This window comes from Columba livia, chromosome Z (genome assembly GCF_036013475.1).
Source record: "Columba livia isolate bColLiv1 breed racing homer chromosome Z, bColLiv1.pat.W.v2, whole genome shotgun sequence".
Taxonomy (NCBI): Eukaryota; Metazoa; Chordata; class Aves; order Columbiformes; family Columbidae; genus Columba; species Columba livia.
Genome location: NC_088642.1, coordinates 229,974 through 257,625, shown reverse-complemented (window position 1 = coordinate 257,625; position 27,652 = coordinate 229,974). Strand labels below are relative to the sequence as shown.

The window sequence follows — 27,652 nt, the reverse complement described above, 5'->3', positions numbered from 1 at the left end:
GCTTTCGGCTGTAGGTTGGTTTTGTAACGGCATACGTGCCGCGCTCCGTAGCTGCCGCTTTGCCTTCGGCGGCGCTGGAAGCTGCTGGCCGTCGGTGCTGCCGCAGCTCGGGCCTCGCTCCTCCCTGCGCCGTCGCTTCTAAGTGGTGCTGCATCCGAACCCACTTTCTGCCTCCTCGCTGCTTTTGTGGGTTTGCCCTTGGTTACTTGTAGTCTGGGTCGGTTCCCTCTCTTTCCCAACCATACGAACTGTTCTGTCGGTGTTTGTCAGGACGCGCGGGTGGGTTGGAACAGGTACTGAGCTGTAAGTTTAATCAGACTTAAGCCTACAGAAAGTTGTCTAGAAGTGGCCTGACAGAATGGACCAGAAAGGCTCTTCCATTCTGATGGGAACCGAGAAATGGAAACTTGGAGGGGTTTCCCTGAACTTGGAGCCTGATCCTTGGTGGTGTAGGGACAGAAATCCTGATGGCCTGACTTTCAGAGGCCGGATTTTCAGGGACTGTGTGTGTTTCTGTAATCCAGGCTGTGAACCGTTCTGCCTTTTGTTCCCAGCTGTAAAACACCTGACAAAAAGGTGGCTTTGGCGCTTTATTAGCGCTCGTCAATTGCTGGATGAATAGCACAGTAGCGTACTTCAGTGATGTTGCCAATAAGGGCAAGACGACTCACATTGCAGGTTTGAGAACGTTGTTCTATCATATGATACCTGAATGGTGTTAAATGTAAAAAGTATTTTTCCTTGTAAAACTTACCTGACACTGTCCTGCATCAAATTCTGGACTTTTCTCTTGTCAGTGTTTTTACCTTCAACAAAGCAGAACTTGTTTTCCTCGCTTGCTTTGGTTTTGTAGCTTTGATAAGGAACAGCATGATGCTTTTTTCCTATGGAGTTTGGTTCTTCGGTAATCCCTTACCTCCACAAAGATGCACTATTAACCAGTAATGGCAGCTCTTCTGCTGTAACACCCGCTGAACTTCTACAAGTAGTATTGCTTCCTTTATGTCCTGCTAAGCAGTTTTCATGAGAAACTGTATTCTAAAAATTACTCATTTTGTGTCAAATTGTGTAGAAATAAAATTGACTCCGGTAAATGGCGTGGCAGGATAACGAAGGTGTCCTTAATGCAGTATCTCAGAGGCGTGCCACCGCAGCTACGGAAAAATCATGTCATTTTGGAGACGGTTTGTGTAGTAAGGTTTCATGTTGTTGTTCCCAGTGTTGCTGAAGTCGGTTTGTCCCCATCCGCCTGCCCCGGTCCAACCACGCTCAGCCCCGGCTTTGGGAAGGAGCTCTGCACGGGACCCGGGCTCGGAAACGGCTGCCGCTCGTGTGAGCGCCCGCGCCTCTCCCCGTGGGGGCTGGCGCACCCAGCCTGCAGCGGGGCCTCATCTCGTGAGGCCCTGACTGGGTCCAGCACGAACCATCAAATATCTGTGCCCTATTGCACACAGTTCTTGTTTCATGTGGTTCAGCCTGTGTAAAGCTGTGGAGCTCTTGTGGAAAATGTCTCCGGTTCTTCGTGGAGCTGTTACGGCCGAGTCTGTTCGGGTATTTGCACAGCGCCGGCCCCAGCTGCAGGGCTGAAGCGCTGGGGATCGGTCAGCTCAGTGTTCACCGTTTACCAAGTATTCACAGCGTGGCCGCTGTGCCCGCGTGGATCGGGTGTTTGCTCCGCGCACGCAGCGCAGCCGCCTCCAGCGCCAGGAGCCCCGCGGACACGGGCGTGGAAGCCGCTCCATTTCTCTTCTCCCCTTGCTTTCCCGTAAAATCTGCCTTGCTGACAGGAAAAGTGTAGTTCTCCAAAATGTAAAGGAAGCAAATTGAAGTGTCTTATTGTGGTGAGAGCATTTAAAACCTATTAATGATTTCCTGACATGGAGCACAACAATAGTTCACTTTGCCATGGGATATATAAAAAGCAGAAAGGGATTTTTAAATTAGTAAATGTGATAATCAGACACAAATCTATGTTACTGGATTTCTTCAAGAGAGAAAAGTTGCGTAGAATGAACGAGTCACTCACAGTTGATAACATGTTTATTGTACTGGCATCCTTCTCTGTTGGGGAGTCCAGTATATTCTGTGTACTATCAAATATATCAAATATTGAAAAAAAACTTTTTTGAAAAGGTTCATAAAAATAATTTAGAATAAATCTATATTACCTTTTTTATCCTTATGACCAACCACTGGCAGTACTGCAGGGCCAGGGCTGGGGCCGCTGCTGTCCCTGCCGCCGGCACACGCGGTGCCCACGGCCACGAGGCTCCGCTGCAGTTCAGCGTGACCCCCCGCGTCACCCTCGGCCCCACGCGCGTGTTCACCCCGGCCCCCGCGCTCCAGTGAGTTCTGGTTGCAAAAGGTTGCCAGTTGTTCCCAGAGAGGGTGAGGAGGGTCCTCAGAATGCCCTGATAGGCGTCTTGGCCCCAGAAGCCACGCAGAACGAAGCCCCAGCTCTACCTGCGGGTCGGACAGCGCTTGGGACGCGTCCAGCACGGTCTGCGAGAAACGCGGTGTGTTTTGGGGACGGGTCGGTCACGCAGCCCGGGCTTTGGAGGAACGCGTCCGGAACCCGCTGGGGGCCCGGAGCCTCGCGCGCGTTATCGTGCGTGGACTGAGTCGCGTGCGAGTTGTGGGAATGAAGATCTACCAGGGTCTGTTTCTTTTGAAAGCAGAATAAGCCTCCTTTGAATGCGCTCAGCTAGGAGAAGGCTCTCGTGATGGCTGTCGGCACAAAAGGAAAGGTAAAGCTAAAAGGTAATTAGGGTTGCTTTAGTTTGGGAATACTATTGTCTTTTCCAGAAAAACAGGCAAAATCTCGAAGTGAGTTTTTGGTGGTGGTTTGCTTCAAAAAACACAGTTTGATTGGTTGAAGCAGTTAAAACAGATTTTTGTATTTGTTTTATGACAAAAATGCTGGAAGTGTGTTTTTCTTGGCAAAAACATCCCTCCACTCCAGAAGGTAATGCCAATTAAAAAGAGAATTCAAATTCGTATTTGACCGACTCTTCAAATCAGAATTTTTCACTGTAACTTTACCTAAAGGGCAAACTAATTTAGACTTTCGTTAAGTCCGTAATACAAGGCATAAAAATGGGAGAGTGTGAGGAACAATCTCGAAGCAGCTCAAAGCCACGCAGGATGAGATTTAATGTGAAGGCACAGCCTTAACCGCGTGGAATGTACAAAGCGTATATAGAAAACAAGAGGGAGGTTTATTTGTTGACCAAGACTTCTGGTCAACGAGTAGCTGAGTCGGAGCTCCTGGCTGGGCAGCACCGGCAGGGACCGGCCGAGGGGCCGGTACGGCCGCTGGAGCTTCGGGAAGCCGGAATGGGGCTCTGCGGTCGGTTCGTTTGGGTTTTAATGGACAGTTTCCTGAATTCTCAGTTCCTGTCCTGAGTTGCAAGGAACAATTAGACCTTCCCATGGATTGCATTGTATTTGATCAGCTGTCTGTACTGCAGGCTGCGCAGTGAAACTCCTGATTGAGGCAGGAGAACACAATTGTGAATTAAACAAGAATGCATAATTAATAACCAAAATAAAAGAATGAATCACGTTAATCTGTAAAGAAGATGCAATAAACTAAGACAAAACAAGGGAACAATTTAGCTCATACAGCAGGATACACAATGGACTACAAAAGTGATTGTACCAGGTAGTCTGCCCAGTAACCACGTTAATTCGGATTTCCACGGGGACAGCTTGGTCCCCGCCTGCGGGGTGAGCGCGAGGAGCTGGCGCGGCCGTTGCAGTCAGCTCCGTTAACTGCGCGTTCTGCCCTCCGACGTGGTTCTCCAGACAGCAAAATCACCCCATAAACTGCTCCAGTTCCACATGACTTCATCCCTGTCCCTGTTCTCCTCTGGGACAAGCAGCAGCTCATTGGGATCCTGTACCCCTCCACTACTCATTACCTCCAACCCAGTGAAACGACTCATGTGCCTGGAGTGTGTGTAAGTGTTCCATTTCTCCACGGCCTTCGCATTCGCATATTGCCTCCCTCGGTGATTCATCCATCCTTTGCGCTGCACTACCTCTTTATTATGGAAATCTTTTAATCCATTAACTGTTACGAAGTTGGGCAGTTCCAGGTGCCTTAGAGTGCTGGAAAGTTCACAGGGGCTTTGTGCAAGCAGAGAAGAAAGCCCTGTAAATCTGTGTCACATTACTGTCACTTGTGACAGTGCATTTGTTATATTGGAAAAAAAAAGAAACTCTTTGCAGCTGCCACCCCTGCACAGCTGGAGAGGCCCCGGGCTGATGGGTCCCACATGCTCTGAGCTCCCAAGGGAGGTCAGAGGAAAACAAACCCCTGAGAAGTTTCTGTTTTTCGAATGTACTGGAGAAAATACCCCCGAGGGAGAGGCTGGCCCGTCCCTCCGGAGTACGGAGGCGCCACGGGCCGGCTGCAGGTGTCCCGGCACAGAGCCGGGCAGACGCGGGGACCAGCCCCGGCGCGCCCGGGCCAGACGGGCGAGGCAGCGCGGGGGTCCGGGCCGGGCCGGGCGGCAGCGGGCGCGCAGGGAGGCGCTCCCGGGAGAGCCCGTGGAGGGGGTGCCGGCCCCGGGTCCCCAGCGCCGCGCAGGGCTGAGCCCCGGCCCGGCAGCCCCTCGCCTCCACCCGCCGGGAGCTGCCGGGGCGGGGGGGCGGGCGGAGGGCCGGGGCGGCTCCCGCCCCCGCCGGAGGTAGGACGGGGGCACGGAGGCGGCCGCAGCCCCGGCCCCGTGAGGAGGCGTCAGGCGCGGGAGCTCCGGGTACCGGCTCCGTATAAATGGGGGGCGGCGGTGGCAGCAGCGGCAGCGCTGCGCCCAGACGGAGCCAGAGAGCGGCTCGGCAGCGGCATCAGCAGCAGCACCGGTACGATGGGCGGCGGCCCGCGGCGGCCCGGGGCTCTGCCGCTGCTGGCGCTGGCGCTGCTGGCGGCGCAGGGCTGCGCGGCTCCCCTGCAGCCCGGGGGCTCCCCCGCGCTCACCAAGATCTACCCCCGCGGCAGCCACTGGGCTGTGGGTAAGTGACCGACCCGGCAGCCCGCCCGCCCCCTCCCCACCCCGGCTGGCCGGACCCACCCGACCCTCCCGGCCGCTCCTCCATCCTCCCGGCGCCGCGGCCGCCCCGACGGCGCTCCGCTGCTCCCGCGGCCGCCTCCCGTGCCTCGAGGGGGCAGCGGCTCGGCGGGCTCGGCCGGGAGGAGAAGGTTCCAACTACCCGGCGTCCCACCGGGATCCCCGGGAGGCTGCGCTGTCCCGGCCGTCGGTTGCGGAGGAGCGGCGGCGCCCGCACCGGCGCCGGGAGCGGGGAGCGCGGAGCCGCGCCCGGTACCGGCCGCCTCCCGGTGCTGCGGCCCCGCCCGTCCCGCGCGGCTCCAGGCGCGGCGGGCGGACCCCCGGCCCGGAGCGGGTCCCGGCCGTGCTCGGCGCGGAGCAGCCCAGCCCGGGCCGATCTTGTCCCGCCGGCACCGACGGGCGAACCCCGGTCCCTTCCCTTCGCTCCCCACGTACCGTCAGTCAATAACAACTTCCAGCTGGTGCTTGAACAACCAAATCTATACGCGTTTTTGTTAATTTCATGCTGTCACCGTTGTTCCTACAGGACATCTAATGGGGAAAAAGAGCACTGGAGATTTTCCTTATGTCTATGAAGAAGAAAACAAGACCCCATTTTCAGCATTACCCGAAAATATCAAGCAACTGCAAGACTATCTGAAGTGGGAAGAAATCTCAAAATATTTGCTACGGCTGCTGGAAGGAAATGAAAATCAAAGTGCTCACTTTTCAAAGGGAGGGCTTCCCTGGTATGCCAGGAGCCCCTGGGAGACAGATGACAACAGCAGCTGGAAAGAGGTAAGTAAGATAAAACCTGTAAAAAACACTCCATATATTCAAATTCCATTGTACAGTGACACATCAGCTTTCTCTGACTTGTGATTGTCCAGAAAAGTAGCAGAAATGCATCTCGTATGCTGGTCATTTGGTAAAGACTGTACACTCGATTGCAAATTGTCACTCACAGGCATTAATTAATTAATTTGCTACTGGGCATAAACTCAGCAAGCATTAAGCAGATGTTAGTGTCTTGATTCCCTTCAGGTTGGTTGGTCGTTCCACTCTTTTCTAGCACCTCAGTTGCTAGAAGCACCAGGTTCTGCATCAGCTCAGCAGAACAAGCCAGTGTGAAGAGCAGCTGTGAGTAGAGGGGGCGGGAAGGAAGCAGAACGTGTTGTGTGCGAAGCTGCACCGCGCTGACTCCCCTTGGTACCGGTCGGGCTGTTGTTTGCCTGGCTCGTGAGGTTCTGCCAACCACGGGACAGAGCAGCCGGGTGGGCAGCTGCTTCCGCTCCCAGCTCCACTTTCTCAGGGCAGCGTTTCCCCGGCCCGCGCCGCGCTCGCCTGCGCCCCTTTCTTACAGCTCACAGCGCGCCGCGCTCGCCTGCGCCCCTTTCTTACAGCTCACAGCGCGCCGCGCTCGCCTGCGCCCTTTCTTACAGCGCTCGCCTGCGCCCTTTCTTACAGCTCACAGCGCGCCGCGCTCGCCTGCGCCCCTTTCTTACAGCGCTCGCCTGCGCCCCTTTCTTACAGCGCTCGCCTGCGCCCCTTTCTTACAGCTCACAGCGCGCCGCGCTCCCCTGCGCCCCTTTCTTACAGCTCACAGCGCGCCGCGCTCGCCTGCGCCCCTTTCTTACAGCGCTCGCCTGCGCCCCTTTCTCACAGCTCACAGCGCTCCGCGCTCCCCTGCGCCCCTTTCTTACAGCTCACAGCGCGCCGCGCTCGCCTGCGCCCCTTTCTTACAGCGCTCGCCTGCGCCCCTTTCTCACAGCTCACAGCGCGCCGCGCTCCCCTGCGCCCCTTTCTTACAGCTCACAGCGCGCCGCGCTCCCCTGCGCCCTTTACAGCACACTGCGCTGACAAGCTGCAGCGTGCGCCTCGGACCCACCTCCTCTTCCCCCAGAGAGCGTGTGTTAGTGCTATATCACAACAAGACTTGGCAACAGATTCACCGCTATTATTGCAATTTTGGAAAATCTCATAAAATACACTTGGGAGGATATCAGTGAGGCTTGGCAGAAAGTAAACGGGGTCTAAATGACATAACATAAACTGCAGAACTTGATAGAAACCTGTTTGTAAGGTGTCAGGTATGGCAATGGTGATATAGCTGCAGAATTCTCTTGGGTGACATTGAAATAGAATAAAAAGATGAATATCCCCCCTTAAAGACATGAATGGGAAGATATTTTTTCTTCCTATGTCTACTGTAATATGATGTAATTAATATTGCTGCAATGGCTTCAGCCCAGCCCCCCTCCCGAGATCACTAAAGTCAGTGAGTACGTCGGGTTTCGCTTGAACACGAGTGAAAATGCACCTGTTAAACGAGGCTGTGATTTAAGCCTCTTTCGCCGCTGGTGTGAACGCTGCCCACGGGTTTCTTCCTGTCTATGGCTTTGTGACAGCGATGCTTCTAATAACAGTCATCAATACTATCTAAAAAGGAAGCAATTGATCTCTTCAGCTCTGCAGTGCATAGTTTTGTAATCAAATCAGATGAACAAATTAATGATGCTATGTGAAAAGGGAAATGTTTTGTCTTCTAAAAGTATCTGGTAATAAATTGTACTTAGAAAGGCTGAAAGTTGCCTCCGTTAAGCTGAATCATATCCATATGTGTGTACTTTTGCCCTAAATTAATATCCATATTTTTGTGGTCAGATGTTGACCATATATGTGGAATAATGAGATTATTGCCTGAAATATCCAGAGTTCTCCCATTATTAGTAAAAAAATAATGTATTTCACATGGTTAAGATACATAAAAACTTGCAGAGCCTCATTTTTCCATAGAACCTTTGATTTCCAGCACTCAACAGTTACTTAGTCTCCATCCTGAAGTAAAAGATATCAAAGTATTACAATAACCTGTGCTTTCCCATGTCGGACACGAATACCCGGTTGCACGCAGCCTGGACAGGACAGGATGTGTTGCTTCTCTTTGGCTTCAGCAAGTTAAAACCCAGCATCTCCAAGCCAGGCGACGTATGGCTTTGAGATCCGCTTTCCAGGTGCTGGCCGTCGGAAGGAATGTGCTTTTCTTTCTAGAGGACTGTGATAGTTTCCTAAACATTCGACTAATGATAGTTGTTATTTTTAACAAAGGAGACCTTTTTAATGTATAAAGGTGGAATTCTGGTACACATGAAATTCAGCATACATGTAGACAGTGATACACGAGCATCAATGGCCTTTGGACTCTGGTGCGCGGAGTTTCAGCTGTGAGGGTTCCGGGTTGTGGATTTTTGGCTGTGAGGGGTTCCGGGCTGTGGATTTTTGGCTGTGAGGGTTCCGAGTTGTGGATTTTTGGCTATGAGGGGTTCCGTGTCGCAGGTTTTCAGCTGTGTGGGTTCCAAGTTGCACAGGTGGTCAGACAGCACCTTTAAGGTGCTGCTGTCCCCAGCTGACCGAGGTGCTGTGCACGGGGTGATGAATGTAGCTCCCTGGCCCGGGGCAGATGGCCAGATAAACTGACAATGAAGGTGCAGCGTGTACAGGAAGTTTGCACTTGACATTAAATACTTCTCCAATCATATTGTGTTTGAGCTCGAAATAGAAACTAATTGTAAGAGGAACCAGACGCTGTATTTAGAGCGGGTCACTGCTGGGTTGAGGTACTGGAATGCGACCCAGAAGGTAGATGGTGAACCCTCCCGCCGGCTGGTGGAGCAGCTGTCCCGGGAGCCGTCCGGGGCTGCGATTCCGTGTGCCCGTGCAGAGACGCTGACCCGAGGAGTCCGTCTGTCCGTCTGCGCAGCCCCACGCTCCTGCCCGCTGAACAGAGCAAAGACAGGCTGTGCTGGGAAGAGACGTGCTACGAGGACTTTGTTTTCACGGACTGTTTCAAACGTAGCTGATTTGATTTAAAATCGGAATTTTAAATTTAAGCTCAGAAATTCCCAAAGCTAACGGCTGCAGAAGTAAATACGGATAATGTACTTCAGGTAACTCAACTCAGGGTCTTGCTTATCAGCTCGGATTCACTCAGTGCGTTAGTTACCCCTGGTGCTTGTGTTGTGCTCTGCGTGTCGCAGGAATAAAGCAGCGCTTCTGAAGGATTCCCTGAGCAGAGAAAGAGCTGCAGCACACGTGGGCACGGCAGCTCTGGGAACCGGCTTCTGGCCCAGTTTCGGTCAGTACCGGGCAAGCGAGGATCTCGCCTGCTCTTCGTTCTGTGAATAAATTACAGCTAAAGCGGTTGAGGATCAGAGGGGAAATCTCTCCTGCAAGTTGGCCTAAGTGTAAAAGTAAGTTGGAAAAGAAGCTTAGAATCATTTCCATAACTTGGCTGTTTACCACTAATGAGACACTATATAAATGAGATGGCAGACAGAATTATTTGGGGGAATGACTTTCCTCATCTTTTGGCAGTTGGTTATTACGTTAACCAAGACAAATGAGGTCTGTTTTGGAAAGATTATTGGGAATGTGTTTGTTATGTGAATACACAGAGCAGATATGTATTAGGCTTATTAACTTAGTGAATGGCTTTTCTCAGGACTGGTCTATAAATAATATTTTTCTCTTTTTATTAGATGATGGACTATCTGCTTCAAGTTGTGAATATGAAAGAGAGCGCTCCAAGCTGAAAGAAGGGCTCCAAATCATGAAGAAACGTAATGTTTCCGTAAGAGACTATATTTCACAAACACTTGATTGTATCAGATAATCAACAAGGTCTCTTTCCTGTAAACAAGATTTCCTTTGTGTAAAATATCTAAATACACATATTCTTGTATGTTTCAACAATGACTAAACTCTCTACTTCATTTTCAAGGTTGCATTTTCTCACTTGAATGGCTTTGATATATATAATTGTCACGGAAGGGTCTTCCAATTAATTATACGACTTACCTATCTAATCAGTTCATCTCTTAGTTCAAAACTACATGACATTTCAACATTTGCAATAAATAGTACTAATAAAGAGGCTGTGTTTATGTTTTCATTTGAGTTAACAGAATCTGGCTGTGCCGCGGCTGGTAGCAAAGACGCAACAGCACGATTTTCCCACTGAAGCTCTTTCCCTCCGGAACCGCAGCCTGGCCTGTGATTTTTGTTGGCGGGGAAGCTGGCGCTGGCTCCCCCAGCTGGATGGGCACCGGGGCTGCGGGAGCGCAGGGCTGCGGGAGCACGGGACTGCGGGAGCGCGGGGCTGCGGCACAAGGGCTGCGGGAGCACGGGACTGCGGGAGCGCGGGGCTGCGGCACCAGGGCTGCGGGAGCGCGGGGCTGCGGCACCAGGGCTGCGGGAGCGCGGGGCTGCGGCACCAGGGCTGCGGCACCAGGGCTGCGGGAGCGCGGGGCTGCAGCACCGGGGCTGCGGGAGCGCGGGGCTGCGGCACAAGGGCTGCGGCACAAGGGCCGCGGGAGCGCGGGGCTGCGGGAGCGCGGCTGCGGGGACCCAGGTGAGCGCGGCGGGGACGGAGGTGGCGTGGTGTTGGTGGCACTGCTGGGAACCGGGAACACGGACCTGGCCCCTGGGGGCCCGTGCTGAGCACAGCGGGGTTTCCAGAGGCGCAGGTGAGCGCTTGCTGCTCCTGACCGGCCCCCGTCCGTAGGCCTTGGCTGCGGGTCCATTGCTGCCAGAGGCAGCTGAGCTGCCCGTGCTGGGCTTGGACACCCTCCTGTTTGCGCACTGAGGACAGCTGTGGTGGCCACAACTGCTCTAAATTAGTTAGATCTTGTATCTTGCTCTTGTCGGTGTCTCTTGGTGTTTAGAAAAACAGTATCATGATCAAAACAGCAACAGACGCTTCATCTCCTGCCACCAACAGGCAGCTATCTAACAGCATCTTGAGTGAGAGATACTTTTATGCAGACGATTTGTTAAAAATGGGCCTTTTTCCATTGCTGAAGCCTAATCTATGCATGTGTGAGGGAGAGGTGTCCTTCCTACATATATATTTACCCCTATTACTTTCCAGTGAAGATCTTTCCTGAGCCTGTTTATTCCCTGTTCCTTTAAGTCACCCAGTTCTTTCACTACAAAGCAATGAGCCCATATAACAGCAGCTTAGTCAGGTACTTTTTTCTGCTCATTTCCTTTTCTTGAAGGGTGTTGTTCTGGCTCCCTGATGGACGCTCTTCAAAAACAACATGCATTGAGTATTTTCAAACAGAAACCATCACCCTATAGCTTGTCATCACCCTGATGTCACCTCCTGCTGTCTGTTGGGAAAACAACAGGTTTTACTGGCTGTTTCTATTAACCCCCTTGTATTTCACAGGTGAATATATAAGCCACAGACCTGAGTGGAACGTAAACCCTTTCCACCAAAGCATAGCGTTAATCGCCAGCTTTCTCCGGCAGCCACTCAGCCCACCAGTGCTGGGCACTTAGACCACATTCTCTCACCAGGTGACGTGAATTTTCAGCCTGCTTTCCCTGTAACCACCTCACTGTTGCTGGGCTAAGCAGAACATCAGTGTCTGCGTGTTACTGACTCCACGCAGAACAGCTGACCTGCTTACAATTAGCAGCGTTGTCTTAATACCCCAACCTAGCCCTACAAAGAACATTTTCCTCTTGTTCACCCACCTTTAGTTCCTGTAGGCCTTCATTATAAATGTTTCAATCAATTGCTGTAGATACACACTGGAATTATAATATTTGTGCTATTCATAGTGAAATGCTCATTTAGCTGAATGCTTGGCTGTGTCAGGGCTCTTTTGATCAAACCAAACAGAAGACTTGACCAGGTCCTCTGCATAGCCCAGGTCATACGGAGGAATTCACCGGTGCAGGGACTGCATGCAGTGTAGATCGCGTCCGGGGTTCCAGCAGATGGAAGGAAAGATCCTGTCAGTGTAGGACTCGATCTGACTTGAGAAGCCTTTAAGGGCATCATCGAGTGGAAGGCAGAGACAGGTAGATAAGCGCATCTAAGCAATATGATTCTTGCGATCCAGAGAGTGAAGTGCAGGCTGCGGACAGACCCATTTCTCTGAACGTTTAATTTTTGTCATCTTTCCTAGAGGACTGTAGTGAAGCTTGGTGTTGTATTTAACTCGCATTACCCATCTCAATGATAGGAATCCCGCTGTCCTACACTTCCCTGTCCCCACAGCTCCCTGCTCCCAACCAGCCCTCTCCACGCCTGACAGCTTCACGGGGACGACGGGGACGGGCTGCAGAGAGCAGCTGAGCCCGTGTGCTGCCGCCAGCAAACCGCCAGCTGTCCCGCCCGACTGTGCCTGACGCATCAGACCCGGGTGTCCCCGGTGCTCTCGCGCTGTGCGACACGGACCTGCCATCCCTGCTCCAACTCTTTGCCATGCTGAGCGATGCACTACCCTGCAGCCTGCGGACACTAAGGGTGCTTTTCTGGCCACAGTAATGCAGAGATTCTGCCTGCTCACCCTCCTGCCCTATGGCTGCACATGTCTCTCGTGTCTCCTTGTGCCGTTCTTCCAGTGTCAGTGCTCTGTAACTCACGCTCCTGGCCTCTCCCGCCTCCCCTTTCGCATCTCTCGGTGCCGTGAAGCTTTCCCACTGTGTGCGGCTCCCTCCCAGCTCTGGAAACCTTGTTGCAGCAAAAGGGGGCACTCCTGCACTGTGCTCTCCTCGCTAACCTGTTCTCTGAGTGGAGTCTAAGAGCTCTGACCAGTAATCGTTCACCAGTGGGTAGTTAGTTCTCTGGTTTACAACTGACTGCCTGTGTTAGGAATCCTTCTTGATAAATGGGTGGCCGTGCTGCCGTCTCCCTCGGGACCACGAACACCCCTAAGACGCCGGGGCCCAGCTCATTGCCTGAGCGCTCGCTGGCCTTTTACCCTACTTACGTCTTTCCCCTGTTTCTCTCCTTATGTCTGCCCTGTGCACCCAGAATCTGGTCTTTCTTTTTGTTCCGTACTTGCCGAGGAACAAAAATGTGTTTGAACTGTCAGCTTCAGTTGATCCTTGTTCTATCTGTGTATCCTACAGTCTCTTCAGGCTGTGGCAAATACAAAGGCTCGGGATCAGCACTCACATTAAGCTCAGATTTTGCCTGAGCCGCTGTCTGTAGCCGCTCAGTCTTACCCCGTCTCACTTCGTACAACGGGCTGTTGTGGTGAACGGGCTGTCGCAGTGAACGGGCTCCTCTCTCTGTGTCTGACGCTCCCCCAAGCAGCAGGAGCGGCAGCCGAGCCCCTTGGGTGGCTCCAGTGCTGGTGATCTGCATGGGGACAGTCACCAGCAGAGGGGACTCCGGGTTCCTGTCTCTGTTCCCAGTGTTATACAAGGTGTTCCAAAAAGATGCACTCAATTGGAAATCGCTGTATCTCTGCAGCCCACGAACGAGAAGCTCTCACCGCTGGAAAGGGCAGGGCGCAGAATGTCCGGTTGTTGCCACTAGGTGCCTCTGCCAGCGCACAGACAGCCGCGGGGCCGCGGAGCGCTTGTCAGCGGCACCAGCAGCGTGAGGGAACGGGCTGTTCCCGGGAGGGGAAGAGCACGGGGAACACGCGCTCCAGAGGAAAAGGTGGGAAGAACACGGCCCGTGCGCGTCCATTCGTCCTGCCAGCCGAGTCCATCTCTCTGAAACACCCTGTAACATTTCGTTAGATAATCATACAAGCATAAAACGCAGGGACAGTTCTCGGGACAGAGACCAAACACAGCTTTAGCTCCCGGCCTGGCGGTCTCGTCTGCTCTCTCTGACTCTTTTTCTATGTAATGCCATATTTCAGAAGGAGAGAAGTGGAAAGAAAGAACCATTCCTTCTCCTTTCTCCTAGACAGACGTGGTGGGGTGATCTGAAATGTGCACGTTTCCTGGAGGTGAGGTGAGAATTGGACCAGCTATCTGGCTTCTTGAGCATCTGTTTTAGTCACTGGACTAACAGGGACGCGGCAGAGAAAGCCGCTGCGTGCAGAAGCCCGGCTCTGACAGCACGCGTCACACGGAGAACACTCCCTGGACCGGGCCTTCGCGTGGTGTGGAGAAACACTTAGTCTCTGGATGACGATTTGACTTCAGCTGGCTCTTCATGAGCCACCCACACTGTTCTTAGCTGACCTAGAACAGAAACAGGATTTTATGGCATGTTCTCACTGCAAAATAAGCCAGAGCCAGAGGGCCGGCTCAGCTTTTGGCGCCCAGTCGCTCACGCCGCGCGGCTGCAGCGCCCGCAGCGCGGGCCCCCGCCTAGCGGCAGTCTGAGGGGGTTTTGCTGCAGCACAGGGCAGCAGCACCCGCTGACGATGGGCAGGAGAGATTCTACCAGAACCGGTTCCCTGGCATTTCGCAGCTGCCTTCTGCGGGTTTTGTGCTCCGAACCACACCGTGCACCCTGACACCACGGCAGGCAGCGTGTGCTCCTGCAGCTTGCAGCCGCTCCGCCTCGGGCAGCCCGAAACGGAGAGGTGCCCGTGCCAGGAAACCCTCGCATCCTCCATGTCTTCGGGCTGGATGGCCCTTAGATGAAAACCAGCGGAAACCCAGAGTTATGAGTCAGGTAATGGGAACGGGTCTGGTCTGCGCTCCGCGGGCTCACGCTGGCACTGTCTCACCTGGACTGGATGTAGCCAATGCACCATCTGAACCAAAGGCCGAGTAAGTTGGTCCCAAAGCACTGCAAAGGGTGGCAGCAGAGGGGAGTTTTTCACATGGCAGTGCAGGGTCACACCTGTCACTTCCCTTCTGTCCTCCCTCAGCCACCAGCAGTCACCGCAGCCACAAGGCAGGGCCTGAATACACGTACTCTATAGGGAAAGGGCCTGGAGAAAGGTAAGCTGCATACTCTTATAATAAATGTATATAACATAATTATATGTATTTTAAATTATATAAGATAATAATATAATAATTGTATATTATACAAGCATCGTATATATAGTATATTGAATATTTATAAATACGTAATACATTATAATAGTTTTAATTTATGCTATTTATAAAGCATTATAGCAAGTTATAATATAATATTTCATGTTTGCATTGAAAATATAATAATTTCCTTTTAATTACATAAGGAAAATATCACTATGGAAGTGGGTGAACACTGGAACATGGGCCCAGAGGGCTGTAAGATCCTAAAACCCAAAGGCCCTGGACATCTGGAGAAGGCCGGGAGCGGCTTTGAGCCCCGCAGAGCGCCTGTCCCCGCGGACCTGACACTGACTGTCGACCTCAGGCAGGAGTGCAGCCACACTACAAACTGGAATATGTACACGCTATGCAGAGCAGGGGGTCAGTCTTCTGACAACATGTCTCTATGGTGAATCTCAGGTATTTTGTGATATGAATTGTGAGTGAAAGGGGGAAGAAGAGGGCGAGCTAAAGATAAAGGATCAGATGTTACATCCTGCCTGCTCAGCTGCTGGTCCTTAAACTGCTTGCTGCTGTGCATTCACCATCAATAGCAGACATACTTATGCCACCGTACTCTGCAAGCAAACAATCAGTGCGGGCAAGAGTGGCCTAGGTGGGTTCTGTTGGGCAACGTTCAGAACTCGGCAGCTCTTGCAAATGAAAGGCCAAAGGCAAGTCTCCAGCCAGGCCCCGCGTGACTGTGGAGCGCAGGATGCGGCCCCACGTTAGCAGTGCTAACCAGGGATGGGGTCACTGTAGGACAACAGGCAAAACTGAACTCTGCTACAACTGAATGTCGTGTTGATAATGCAGCCTCACCGGTTTTTATAAACAAAATTGAACTTAATTTGCTTCAGAGTAGCTAAGGTGCTGTTAATTCAAAACCCACAGAGTAACTCACTGGACACAGTTAATAGTCAGCAGACCACATAGGCCAGGCTTTGAAAGCATTTAATATTCGCTGAAGTGCTGCTTGTATCCAATTATAACTCACTACTTGCCATCTTAATAATTTAAATCTGTCCACTCTTTAGAGAGAAAAAAATGCACTAATCAAATACATGAATGCACCTTTTGCTTTTGACAGCATTAAATTAAAACTAAATGGTAGATCTTGAATGAGTTACTCTGCAAGAATAAAGGCATTAATGAGGTAATTTCATTATAGAGGCTCATCCAAGCCTATGTGAAAACAAGGGAAGTAAATGGAGAGGAAAGCCGCTGAGGAAATTAGGGTTCCTTCCACACTAATTAATGTTTTGGGGCATTTAGTACAGGCACCAAATTAACTGCTCCAAAGAACTCCATTGAGAAAAAAAATACATTGTTGCTCTGCCATGTAATTAGAAGACAGTACAAGCAGAACACTTAATGAGTATAAAGCCAGCCTTTAACTTATTCTGCCCAGCTTCTGAAAACATGCCATTGTGGAGGCCTAAGTTTAAGGAAGCACAAGGCGTACAATATAGGATTGTTTAGGTCCTTCTGTTCGGTGAGCTGTAAACAGGTAGCCCTGAATGGGGACTCTGGGACTCCTGGGAGGCCCGGCTTCCCAGAAAAAACAAGGTCTTAAATGCGTCCAGAGGGAAGAAGAAAAGGTGAATAGGCCCAGCCCGGGCAGCGCCGTGAATGCGCACCGCTGTCCTAAGCGATTACATGATGTTGTGCCACCCCCTCTCATTGAGTTATCTTTACACTGCTTTTGTCTCCTCTAATTGGAGCTGATGAGGTGCTAATTGGTTGCTTTTTAAAAAAAGCACTACTTAAGCACTGGCAAACAGAGTAAGACAGCGTGAGTGGAGTTAATGAGGGCTTAGCAAAAAAGAAAAACCAAACCAACCAACCAACCAACCTCAAAAAAATCATACCAGAGCTAAGACAGCCCATGCGAATGTGTGCACCAGCACATACGGACGTGCCATCCTGGTGGTGTAAACAAAAACGCGAAGGGAAATGTCTGAATGTAGGCGATGGCTGGGAGGATTTAGTTGTGTGAGTGAAGGGGCAACGCCGGGCGCAGATCACGCACGGACAGACGGACGCCCAGCGCTCCGGTCCCGCGGAGGGGCGGGGGCGCCGCGCGGGACCCGCCGCACGGTGCGGAGCTCGGCGGGGCTGCCGGCGGGGCGCGGGCCGGTGGCGCACGGAGGACTCGCTCCGGAGGTGTTCACACGGTCCTGAGGAGGGTGCTGAGGTGAGGTCTGCAGGCTGGCGGGCCGAACCGCCGCTTTGCGACTCGCAGGTGAGCTGCTCGCCATGGCCCCTTGCTGGCCCAGGGCAAGGCCGGCGCCCTCCGGCGTGACAGCCGGACCTCGCAGAGCCACCCGCCGCGCCGTGGTGGATGTGGCATCGCAGCCACACGCAGGTGACAGCTGTGCCTCTGCACCCACAGCCTGCAGGCTGGACTAGGCTGGAAAGGTTTCTATTTCAAACTCATATCTGTGGTGTTAAACCGAGGTCTAGGCTGGTTAGAAATAGCCCAGACGCCTGTGTCAGGCTGAGCAGCTGCGGTCAGTGGTGCCCGCCAGCAGCAGCAGCGCTCCCGTTTCGGGGCACGCGTGTCCGCGGCAGTGGGTCTGTGTCAGTGCCCGTGCCGTGGGTCACCCCGCGGACACCGCTGGCCGGACCGCCGCGCTCGGCTGTCACCAGGCTCCCCACCCCCCCGCCCCGCCTGCGACCAGCACCGAGCCCAGCAACAGGCCTTTTGTCGCCGGGTTGCTGTCACCTTCCCCAATGCGTGTGCCGCCGTGATTTACACGCCAGCAGCAGCAGGTGTTGGGGGACGCTCTCAATGACCTCATTTTCAGCACATGGGCTTGTATCAAAAAATAAATCTGGAAAGCGCTAACTTTAAAAATGTTTACATGCTTAGTCTTTTGGTAATTTTGTGTTTTGAAAATATTCTTAATATAGTTACTTAATTTGGGTATGTAGTTAATAACTTCGACAACATTTTCAGTAACAACATGGATACAGAAACACCCTGAATAATTTGAACCCCATGAAGAAAAGAAATATTTTTTTTTCTTTTTTTTAATGCTTGGCATGGTTTTAGCTTTTTAAAATGATTTTTTGCCAGCTTTATGTGAAGTATTGTGATTAGAGCGTGTAGTGTTAAACCTGTTGCTACTACAGCTGGATCCAGAGGTCCTACTTTTGCCATAACTATATACACCTCCTAAAAAAGATGTTGAGTAACATTGGGTCCTCTGCATTTTACGCATATCCTGTAGGTGGGTTGATACTGCCTCCCGCGTTTCTAAACCAATTCTGAAGTTCCCCACTACTAAAGTACTCGAGTCCTAAAGGAGAGCACAGAAAGCACCTGGGCTATCGCTGATGTTGCCTGGCAATACGCAAAAATAATTCTGCAAGCTTTTTGAGAATGATATTGCAAATGCCTGTGTTCAACAGAGTCTGTGCTGTTGATGGGTTTCTTTACATACAGTTTGTTTTATGCGCAGCTGCAGGGCTCCGTGTTTCACAGGCGGTACGTGGGGACTCGGGGAGCGGCTGCGGGCGGTGACCGCTTCGTCCTCCCCGTCGCGGGCTCAGGACCGCCAGGCAGCTCCCTGAGTCCTTCGGAGCTGCCGAGCAGCTTCCTGTGGACAAGGAGAGGAACGTGCAGTTAAACCTGTAAAACCCACAGTCAGCCTAAGACGACAATGCACCTTTTATTAAGACGACTCAGATGATCTATTGATGCTGAGGAGAAATAAAGGCTCAGGGCCCTCCCTTTGCTCACTTCTGGGTTGGGTTGGGTTGGTTTTGGCTGTGTATAACGCAGTTAGAAAAACCAATTAGTTTGCAAACAACCAGTTACTTGGGTATGTGTTTATGCCTGGTAATTTGTACCCCTATTGACATTTTAAACTGGATTCTTTTCACTCTAACACGTGGTCCCTTGATTTTCTTTCAGTTGTCATGAAGATGGGGGGTTTCTTGCTGGCTGGTAGAAAGAAACTTCCTAGGGAACAAAGTTGCAATTAATTCCTCTAAACACGTGTTCCTAGAACCATCCATCTATAAAACAGGCAACAAAACAGAGCTCTTTGCTTTAAGAAGTCACAAAAGATGCAGAGCTGAAAAAAAAGCTTGGATCCCTTAAGGCTAATTGAGCAAATATTTTGTTTTTTCTTCTGCGACTGATGCACTTGACAATGTTTGTGTGTTCCCAGGGGCAGGCACGCTGTGCCGCCGGGACGCGCGCTCGTCACCGCTGCCCGCGGCGCGCTCGCTGAATGCTTGCGGGAGGCCGTCCCTCGGGTCTCCTTTGTTTCCCATGGGATTAATAGCTTCTGGTTTACCACAAGGCAGCGTGACGTGAGCTGTGGCATTGCATGCTGTGCCTGCCAAGATGTAATCCTTAGACGTCTTCTCTTTCCACTTCCTCTTCCAGTTTACCTTTTGCCTTGCTGCTGTTGGGAAAGACGCTTCCCAGGCCCCCTCCCTTCCCAACAAGCACAGCCAATTGTGCACCCGTTTAAACAGGAATGACCTTCATTTTCTGAAGGTGAAGGTAATCCTGTTCATAAGGAACAAACAGCAGAGAGGGCTGGGGTCCTTCGCTGGCTCCTGGCATTCCTGGTCCTGATGAGCGATGGCTTCATTGCTCTGGCTGCTGCGGCTGCAGCTCAGGGGCACAGGCAGCCCTATCACATCTAAATGAGGTAAAGGGGGCACCACTCGCCTGAGCCCATGGGATGGCATATCTCATCAGCTGCTGCTAATGAGGGGATTAAAGGTGCCTTAAACCATCTCCTCTTGTTGGTAGGTTTGGGTCTGGAAGCCTTATCTCTTCCTGCACAAGTGGTGAGTAGTTTAGTGGTTGCAAAGTGCATGGAGTAGGTGTGTCAGAGGCAAAACCACATTTGTAGTTACTATTGTACCTGTTAGAGCGGAAGCATCTTTGGATTCCTGCTGGGATTAGTTCCCGAATGCATTTCCAGGCCATATCATCTGCGAGCCTGTGCCAGCGGCTCCTGCCACCAGTGCGCAATGAATCTCTCATCTTTGACCTTGGAGGGAATTTGGCAGCTGTCCCTGCGTGAGAGGGAGCAGATGGCCGTGTGCGCTCAGTACCGCGGCACAGCACCGTGTGTGCAAAGTGGGAAGCACCGGAGCCGCTTGTCCACCACTGCTGCCATCAAACTGTCCCCCGAGAGAGCAGCAGCCCAGGACAGGCAGGTAAGAAAACCTCCCCGCCTTCCCTGTCCCCTGCCTGCTGCTTTGTCTGAAAATGTCTCCTCTTCAATATTCATCACTCTGGGAATGTTAATTCAGCACAAATTCACTTGCAGTGATGTTTAATAGGCGAGTTGTCTCTAAAGGAGGTAAAGTCTGCTTACAAACTTCATGTGAGGGGAAAAGGTGCAAAGGGTGACAGCAAAGGACTCTAACATATACCAGATAATCTTTGAAAATGAAAAATTACCATTTCCAAAGGAAATACCTTAAAAGTATCACAGAAGGCTCCAAAAAGGCTCCAAGTTTGGAAAGCACCTATCCTATGGAAGGGTGGACAGGTTTCTCTCCTGTCCCTTCAAACCCCTTTGCGTGGGCTGCCCAGGGCCGAAGCTGCGGGTGGGTCAGGCCCACGAGCTGCAGCGTTCGTGGCATGAGGCACCGCGGGCGCAGCCAGCAGCCGCGAGCGCTGTGGTGATGGTGATGTGGTGAACCGGACTCGCTGGCTTTAGAGGAAGGCGTATGAATTGGGCTGCCTGAAGTAGGTGAGAGCAAAAGAAACGGTGTGCTGTCAGCAAAGCACACAAAGCAACAGGCACCTGATGTCTGAGTCTCCCCCTGTGCCCACCGGGGCTGTATCTCACTAGTTAATGAAGGGCTCACACCTGCGCCACTGCCTCTTCCAAAGCTCAAGCGCAGCATCAGGCAGGGTGCTGCTGTTAGCGCCGCTCCCTTGGTTTGCGATGACCGGAAGCTCATGGGCACAGCAGTAACGAGGAGCACACTAGAGTGCTCAGGAGCCACAGTGCACGCAGCACCAGGCACCAGCTCAGCACGGTCCCGGAAGCATCAGGTATGAATTCTGGGTGAGGCAGTGAGGACTGCGCCGCCTCTGACCGGCTCTGGCACTCGCTGTTGTTGACCCCGGTTTAGAGGGTGCATCTGGGCGTTCCGAAACATAGGAGGAAAAGCAAAGAAGTTCTTGCAGTAAGTCATCACAGCAATATGGGAGCACAACCTTTGTTTGTCAAACTCTGCTGATTATCAGGAAAAGGAGATGGAGACTGAGCCTGTACACTGCTTGTAAAGTGTAAAAATTAAGATTATGAGATTTGCAGGGAAAAAAAAACCAACATGGAAGATTCTGGATCTAAAATATTAATGTTTTAGTAAATCAGCTTATGTTTGCTACATATGAGCCGGTTGGACATTTTATCCGTGCCCGTGATGTTTGTGTGCTTGCCCTGTCAAATCTCCATGAGATTAGTCCAGAGCCCTAAGGGTGTGCGGCATCGCAGGCTGCGCCGCTGCCTGGCTCCCCAGCGCGTAATCCACCGGCCGTTGCGCCCTGGCGGCGCGGCGCGGGCAGCGACCTCCGGCGGGACGGACCGCGGGACGGGCCGAGCGTCCAGCGGGGAGCGCGGCTGTCAGCAGCAGCTTGCGCAGGCATCGACAGCTTCGCGCTGGGAAGCCGTGAAACCCGTGAACGGTGACTAAAGTAATTTCAGCGCTAAAAAAATGGGGTTTGTCGAGCGTCATTGTTTTGGACTTCTCGTGACCTCACTTAGCAGAACGGCCTCGCTGCCTGTAACCTTTGTCTCCAGTATTTTCAGCAATAACTAGCTTTGTAGGCATTTGTTTTCTATCATCAAATCATTAAATGGTAATGCAATTGTTAGTTTCATTTCCCCAGTTCTAATACATTTTGCAGCCAGTGACCATTCCCAGTTCATTAACTGACTGACCTCAGCATTAACACCCCCCCTGCTCGGGTTGCCTTGGAAACAAAGCTTCCTGTGCGTAATCCAAGCTTATCTAGCTCTTTATCCTACATGTGACCCTTAATTACTTGCTAAATTAGAATGGTTTTCTGAAAATCACAAGAGGAGGTTAATATGTTCTTCCAGAGCTGGTCAAGCTAAGATGACACTAAATTCACAGGGAATTCAAATTACATGATCCCTGAAGGCGTCTCTTTCAGAAAGAAGATGAACTTTCCCAATGGGAGGCAGTGTGCCATGATAATGCTCCTGTCACTCACTTCCCTTGCCCTGCTTGTCCAGCTACAGCTTAATCCAGTATGAACAATGCAGTAAGTAAATATCAGGTTGATTAATTATGGTGCAAGATTCAGTAACCACTTGTCTTCTGTAATTAACATTCTAATTGAAATTAAGTAATACCCTTCATACACAAATTTCTGGACTAGGAGGAGGAGCGAGTGAGAATCCTCAAGGGTGAGACAGGGAAATTAAGAAAATAATAACTGGGGTCAAAATATTAATTGTCTCTTTAAAATTGTGTTACATTTTAAGAAACTTTTCAGTCAAAAAACCCCAAACAAACAACTCTATTGCTTCCAGGTGTCTCGGACATGGAGTTGGTTAATCAAAATATTGCTTACACTTTCTGTAAATACACCTTTCCTTCACCGATTTGATAAATGGAAATCGTGAGAAAAGGTGATGCTGTCTAGGATGCCCAGCAGTTTTCCCCTCCGTTGTTTCCAGGGGCACATTGCTGAAGGGAGAGTGTTTTGCCTCTGGAAGAAACTTTATAAAGCTTTGCTAAGGCTAAAATGCTATTGCATGATCTCAGGAAAAAAAGCAAAACCAACCCCAGACCCGCTGTGTTCCAGCTGGAGAACATAGGCCGGGCTCAAGCACCTCCTTGGTAGAGCCAAAAATGGGGCCGGTGTAACTCACCTCTGCTCAGCGTGGCCGGCCCAGCCCTCGGTGCCTCTGCCCCGTCCGGTGGGACCGGAGCGCGGGGTGGGGAGTGCAGGGGTGTCCTGAGGGACCGGAACAGGGGGTGGGGAGTGCAGGGGTGTCCTGAGGAACTGGAACGGGGGGTGGGGAGTGCAGGGGTGTCCTGAGGAACTGGAACGGGGGGTGGGGAGTGCAGGGGTGTCCTGAGGAACTGGAACGGGGGGTGGGGAGTGCAGGGGTGTCCTGAGGGACCGGAACGGGGGGTGGGGAGTGCAGGGGTGCCCCGAGGGACCGGAACGGGGGGTGGGGAGTGCAGGGGTGTCCTGAGGGACCGGAACGGGGGGTGGCCGGTGCAGGGGTTCCCCGAGGGACCGGAACGGGGGTGGGGAGTGCAGGGGTGTCCTGAGGGACCGGAACGGGGGGTGGCCGGTGCAGGGGTTCCCCGAGGGACCGGAACGGGGGGTGGGGAGTGCAGGGGTGTCCTGAGGGACCGGAACGGGGGGTGGCCGGTGCAGGGGTTCCCCGAGGGACCGGAACGGGGGGTGGGGAGTGCAGGGGTGCCCCGAGGGACCGGAACGGGGGTGGGGAGTGCAGGGGTGCCCCGAGGGACCGGAACGGGGGGTGGCCGGTGCAGGGGTGCCCTGAGGGACGGGAACGGGGGGTGGGGAGTGCAGGGGTGCCCTGAGGGACGGGAACGGGGGGTGGCCGGTGCAGGGGTGTCCTGAGGGACCGGAACGGGGGGTGGGGAGTGCAGGGGTGCCCCGAGGGACGGGAACGGGGGGTGGGGAGTGCAGGGGTGCCCTGAGGGACGGGAACGGGGGGTGGCCGGTGCAGGGGTGTCCTGAGGGACCGGAACGGGGGGTGGGGAGTGCAGGGGTGCCCCGAGGGACCGGAACGGGGGGTGGCCGGTGCACGGGTGCCCTGAGGGACCGGAACGGGGGGTGGGGAGTGCAGGGGTGCCCTGAGGGACCGGAACGGGGGGTGGCCGGTGCACGGGTGCCCTGAGGGCGCCTTTCCTGGCCGTGCTCTGGTGTCGCACACACGGCTGACGGGACGTACGTCTGTCCTGACAGACCAACACTTGTTGCGAGTGTTGGTTCCAAAGCAGCACTTAGGAGTTGCTTACATGTCCTTAATCTTTTATTGACATAGCACGAGGTAAATTTTGTACTGGTTTTATACTGTTATCTAAATCCATAATCACTCTCTTTATTACCTTACTTGTGGGGCACTGCCCTGTCTCTGGAAGTGAACGGTCTGCAGATGTGTCAGTTCTCAGTGTGCTCTGGGGCTCAGTGTGCTCTGGAGGCACAGCACCGTTCACTCTGGTGATTTTAAGGCAGTGTGTGTGAAGCTTGCAACCTGCTGAGGAAAACTCATCAGTCCCGCAGGCAAGACCCCAGCACAGAAGGATCTTCAGTCACCATCCCACGATAGCAGAACGTGCCCTTTGGACAAATGCAGTTCGCGTTCTCCGTCTGCGCCCGGTGTCGTGGCTCCTCCTTGCTGTGTGTTCGGCAGATGTGCCAGGCCAGCTGTTCACCACAACTGCCGAGTGGAAATTCCCTTTCTCAGGTCTCCAGGGAACAAAGCTCTGTGTCAGCAAGCCAGTGGAGTGCCTCAGTTTCACAAAGTTCACTGGAACAACGTGATTTAATGGTTCTTTTCCACCTGACGCACACACTGCCTCTCTACCGAGCAGCAGCACACTTGGGCACAGAAGATCCATTTTCCGATATAGGTGTCACAGAAAAGGAGGGGAAAGGCGGCTTGAGGTTGGCAAAAACACCAGTCCGGGAACAAGCAGCTCTCTTCTTTAGGCCCTACAGCAGTTCATGCTTCTGAACGTTATCGTTAGTGATAAGAATCCCCGAGTTCTGTGTTCTGGAGATGTCAACGTCTATATCACCACTGACGGAGCATTGTCACCAGAAGTCTAATGTCTGGTTTAGCAATTATGAGCTTCTCCTAGGTAGTCAGACTTTGCAGCATTTGACTCACTACGCATACATTTAAACACAGCCAATGCAAAAAACACAGTCTGTTTTAGCATGCCCCTGTCTGTTCTGAAACACAAACCAATGTGGATCTGTGTGCAAATGTTTGCTTTCATGGATATACATAAAGCTCACATGCTAATCATTCACATTGAGGTGGGAAGAAACTAGACAGGTAAGTGCAGTCTACCAGTTGTACTGGAGATTTCTTTTGGTATAAGATGTATTTGTGTTTTACACTTTAGTTACAGATAGAGTCATCTGTATTTCTGCTTAGAATTCCTGGGTTCAACACAAGATACCTCAGGTGCTCATTAGCATGACAGTGGTCACTGTGGCCTCCTTTGTTTCCTCCCTTTCCCTGCACCCTCCCAACGGGGACTCTTCAGCAAAGGCTCAAATATCAGAGGAGGAAGGACAGATCCCATACTCTATATCCACTCTATATCTCACTTCACTGCTGGGACCTCTGGAAATATGATGGCATTTTTCTAAGAATAACGACAGAGAAACTGTATCATCTACTGCTTGGCGGGATCTGAGACAGCTGAGGTATCTAATTCATTATGATTCTATGGAATTCATCATTCTGCCAATGGCTCATCACCCACGGAAGTATTTATGAAGATACATTCTAGACGTGTGAGAGATTAGCAGGTGCTAAGCAAGAACATATTTACATGTTCTTTGGTGTTTCTGCTGAAACTTCCAGCAAATATGCTAATGCTTTCCTAGTGCCTGTCTGTTGGTAACAGGACTGACGCTAGCACATATTTTCTCGACTAGAGAAGGCTGTCAGTCCCTGCCAGTCCAAGCAGGTTCCAGGCCAGTAAGCCATTTTCTGTTCTCTGTTTGCTGAACCATCATTTTCCTGTTACCGTATTTGAATGAAAACTTAATTTTCAGGACAGAATTCAATACAGTTCTTACAAACAGGAAGTATTTTTTGTTTTCTCTAGTGAGTTCGTGCAGTCAGAACAACCTGAAGGGACAGTTAGTTCCCTGTCTCAGCTATAATGTTCATAATCTGGGAGTCTCTGGATGTTTTCCTGTGTGTCCCAGTGGATTGCAGGGCAGCTTTCTATGCCTGGAAAGACGACTTTTAAATAAGTGAGTTTCTGTTTTCAAATGAGGTTTTAAAAATCGTCCGTGCACAATTGCTAATGTAGCCAAGTAATCACGCTAAAATCTTTGGATGCCACCAGATCCTTGAAAGCCGCCTGGGCTTTACCGTGAGCACGCGTGCTGAGCGGTGTCTGTGGCAGGGGTCGCGCCTCCTCACACAGAAGGTACCTCAGCGCCACCGCGGTGATCTCGGCACTGGGCATCGCACCCCACATGGGCTTCGACGAAGACTTTAATGCAGTTTGCACTGCACGGGGGCTTCGCAGACAGATACAGTTACACACGTGTTCATGTGTGTGTGTCAAACTTCCTTGGCATTAATCAAACCTTATGTGGTTTGATTAATCAAAACCAAGAAGGATGAGTTTAACAGTGAAAGTGCAAGGGCCACAAAGGGAAGCGATGAAGAAAAGTGGTGATTTGCTGTCTTTTAAAATCAAATGTTTTGAAGTTTGATATCCCCAGACTTTTCACCACTTAGCCAATGTAAGTTTAAAATAGATATTTATACATGTGCAAGTTTGTATGTGTGCATGTATATATGCACATACAATTTGATGAGTTCATCTTTGTCTTCATCTGAGGGAAACGAGTGGCTGAACTGGCAGAGCCATTCCGTACAGAGCGATTACACAAACTGAACCGAGTTTTACTCTTTGACGTTATGGTAATTAAGAAACAACCATATAGTGATCTATCTGGGAAACCTTGTTCCTCGGCTATGGAGTGCTGGCAAGTACTCAGGAGATTTCATGCTTGGTGACATTTATGAAACACCTACAAAGTATCATATAAAACAGGCACAATCAGTCAAATGACAGAAGAGTTGATAGCAAGTTTGATGTACACAAAAGTAGTTTTATTTTACCTACTACTAAGTTGAGACAATTTAATGTAACATTGTGAAGTTATGCAGTACAGCGTCTGTCCTCTTAAGCCGTGTGTTGCTTCTATGCTGGTGCCTCTAGGTGGTAAGAGGAGGTTTGTTTCAGGGCTAGTGCTTTTGGTTTTCTAGTCTCTCTCAGTGGGGTTCAGCTATTTTATTGCCATGAAAAGTTCCAAGATTACTGCCGATGCATGCGTGAAGTAGACAGGATAGGGCTTCGTGCTGCTCTGCCTGGACCTCTGACGCACGCACCGTTCTGTCCTCCTCCGGTGATTGCAGCACACTGTGTTGATCCAGTGTTCTAGAGTTCTACCTGGAAAACTTCTTTCTGGATCGTTAAAGCCAAGTAGCTGAGTTTTCTGTGCCTACTTAGCGGCTAAGGAGAGACCCCCAGCTCCCTGAACATCTCACAGGTGTACTCTAAGAAACCCAAATATATTCTTAAATTGCTTAGAGGTATTTTAGAACATAGTTGGATGGAAGATACTGTACAAAACAAAACATCAGGTAGTTCTTTCTCTACATTAACGAGTATTAAATTATCAAGAATACTCAAGATACTCATGTTCTTCTAAAATGTATTTCAGAAATATTTTGCTTGCATGTGTCATCTGATCCACATATTTGCTCATTCCCGTGCACAACTGAGAACGAGGATGTACCTTTCCCAGCGAATACGTACGGTTTTACTGTCATCCATGCTGAAGTAGGTGTGCCATTTTAAATAAAGGACTGCACCCCGCACAGCGCACCCCGCACACTGCGCCCCGCACAGCGCACCCCGCACAGCGCACCCCGAACCGCACAGCGCACCCCGCACAGCGCACCCCGCACAGCGCACCCCGCACAACGCACCCCGCACAGCGCACCCCGAACCGCACAGCGCACCCCGCACAGCGCACC

The 27,652-nt window shown here is 51.6% G+C and overlaps 1 protein-coding gene and 1 long non-coding RNA gene across 4 annotated transcripts; both read left to right on the top strand.

Moving 5' to 3' along the window:
- Positions 1 to 4,692: 4,692 nt before the first annotated feature.
- Positions 4,693 to 9,981, top strand: LOC135577370 (gastrin-releasing peptide-like). Its single transcript, XM_065046678.1, has 3 exons — positions 4,693 to 5,016; positions 5,599 to 5,849; positions 9,590 to 9,981. The coding sequence occupies exons 1-3, from the start codon at positions 4,872 to 4,874 to the stop codon at positions 9,641 to 9,643; spliced, it is 450 nt and encodes a 149-aa protein (XP_064902750.1). The 5' UTR covers positions 4,693 to 4,871; the 3' UTR covers positions 9,644 to 9,981.
- A 3,308-nt stretch (positions 9,982 to 13,289) lies between these two features.
- On the top strand, positions 13,290 to 27,493 carry LOC110356413 (uncharacterized). 3 transcript variants are annotated; one of them, XR_010469129.1, is made up of 5 exons: positions 13,290 to 14,591; positions 14,693 to 14,765; positions 15,011 to 19,519; positions 19,624 to 22,125; positions 24,081 to 27,493. It is a non-coding gene; the product is annotated as an uncharacterized LOC110356413 (long non-coding RNA). The 3 variants fall into 3 exon arrangements; XR_010469128.1 differs by having other exon boundaries at positions 15,011 to 22,125; XR_002409615.2 differs by having other exon boundaries at positions 13,291 to 14,591; positions 15,011 to 22,125; positions 24,125 to 27,493.
- Positions 27,494 to 27,652: the final 159 nt, after the last annotated feature.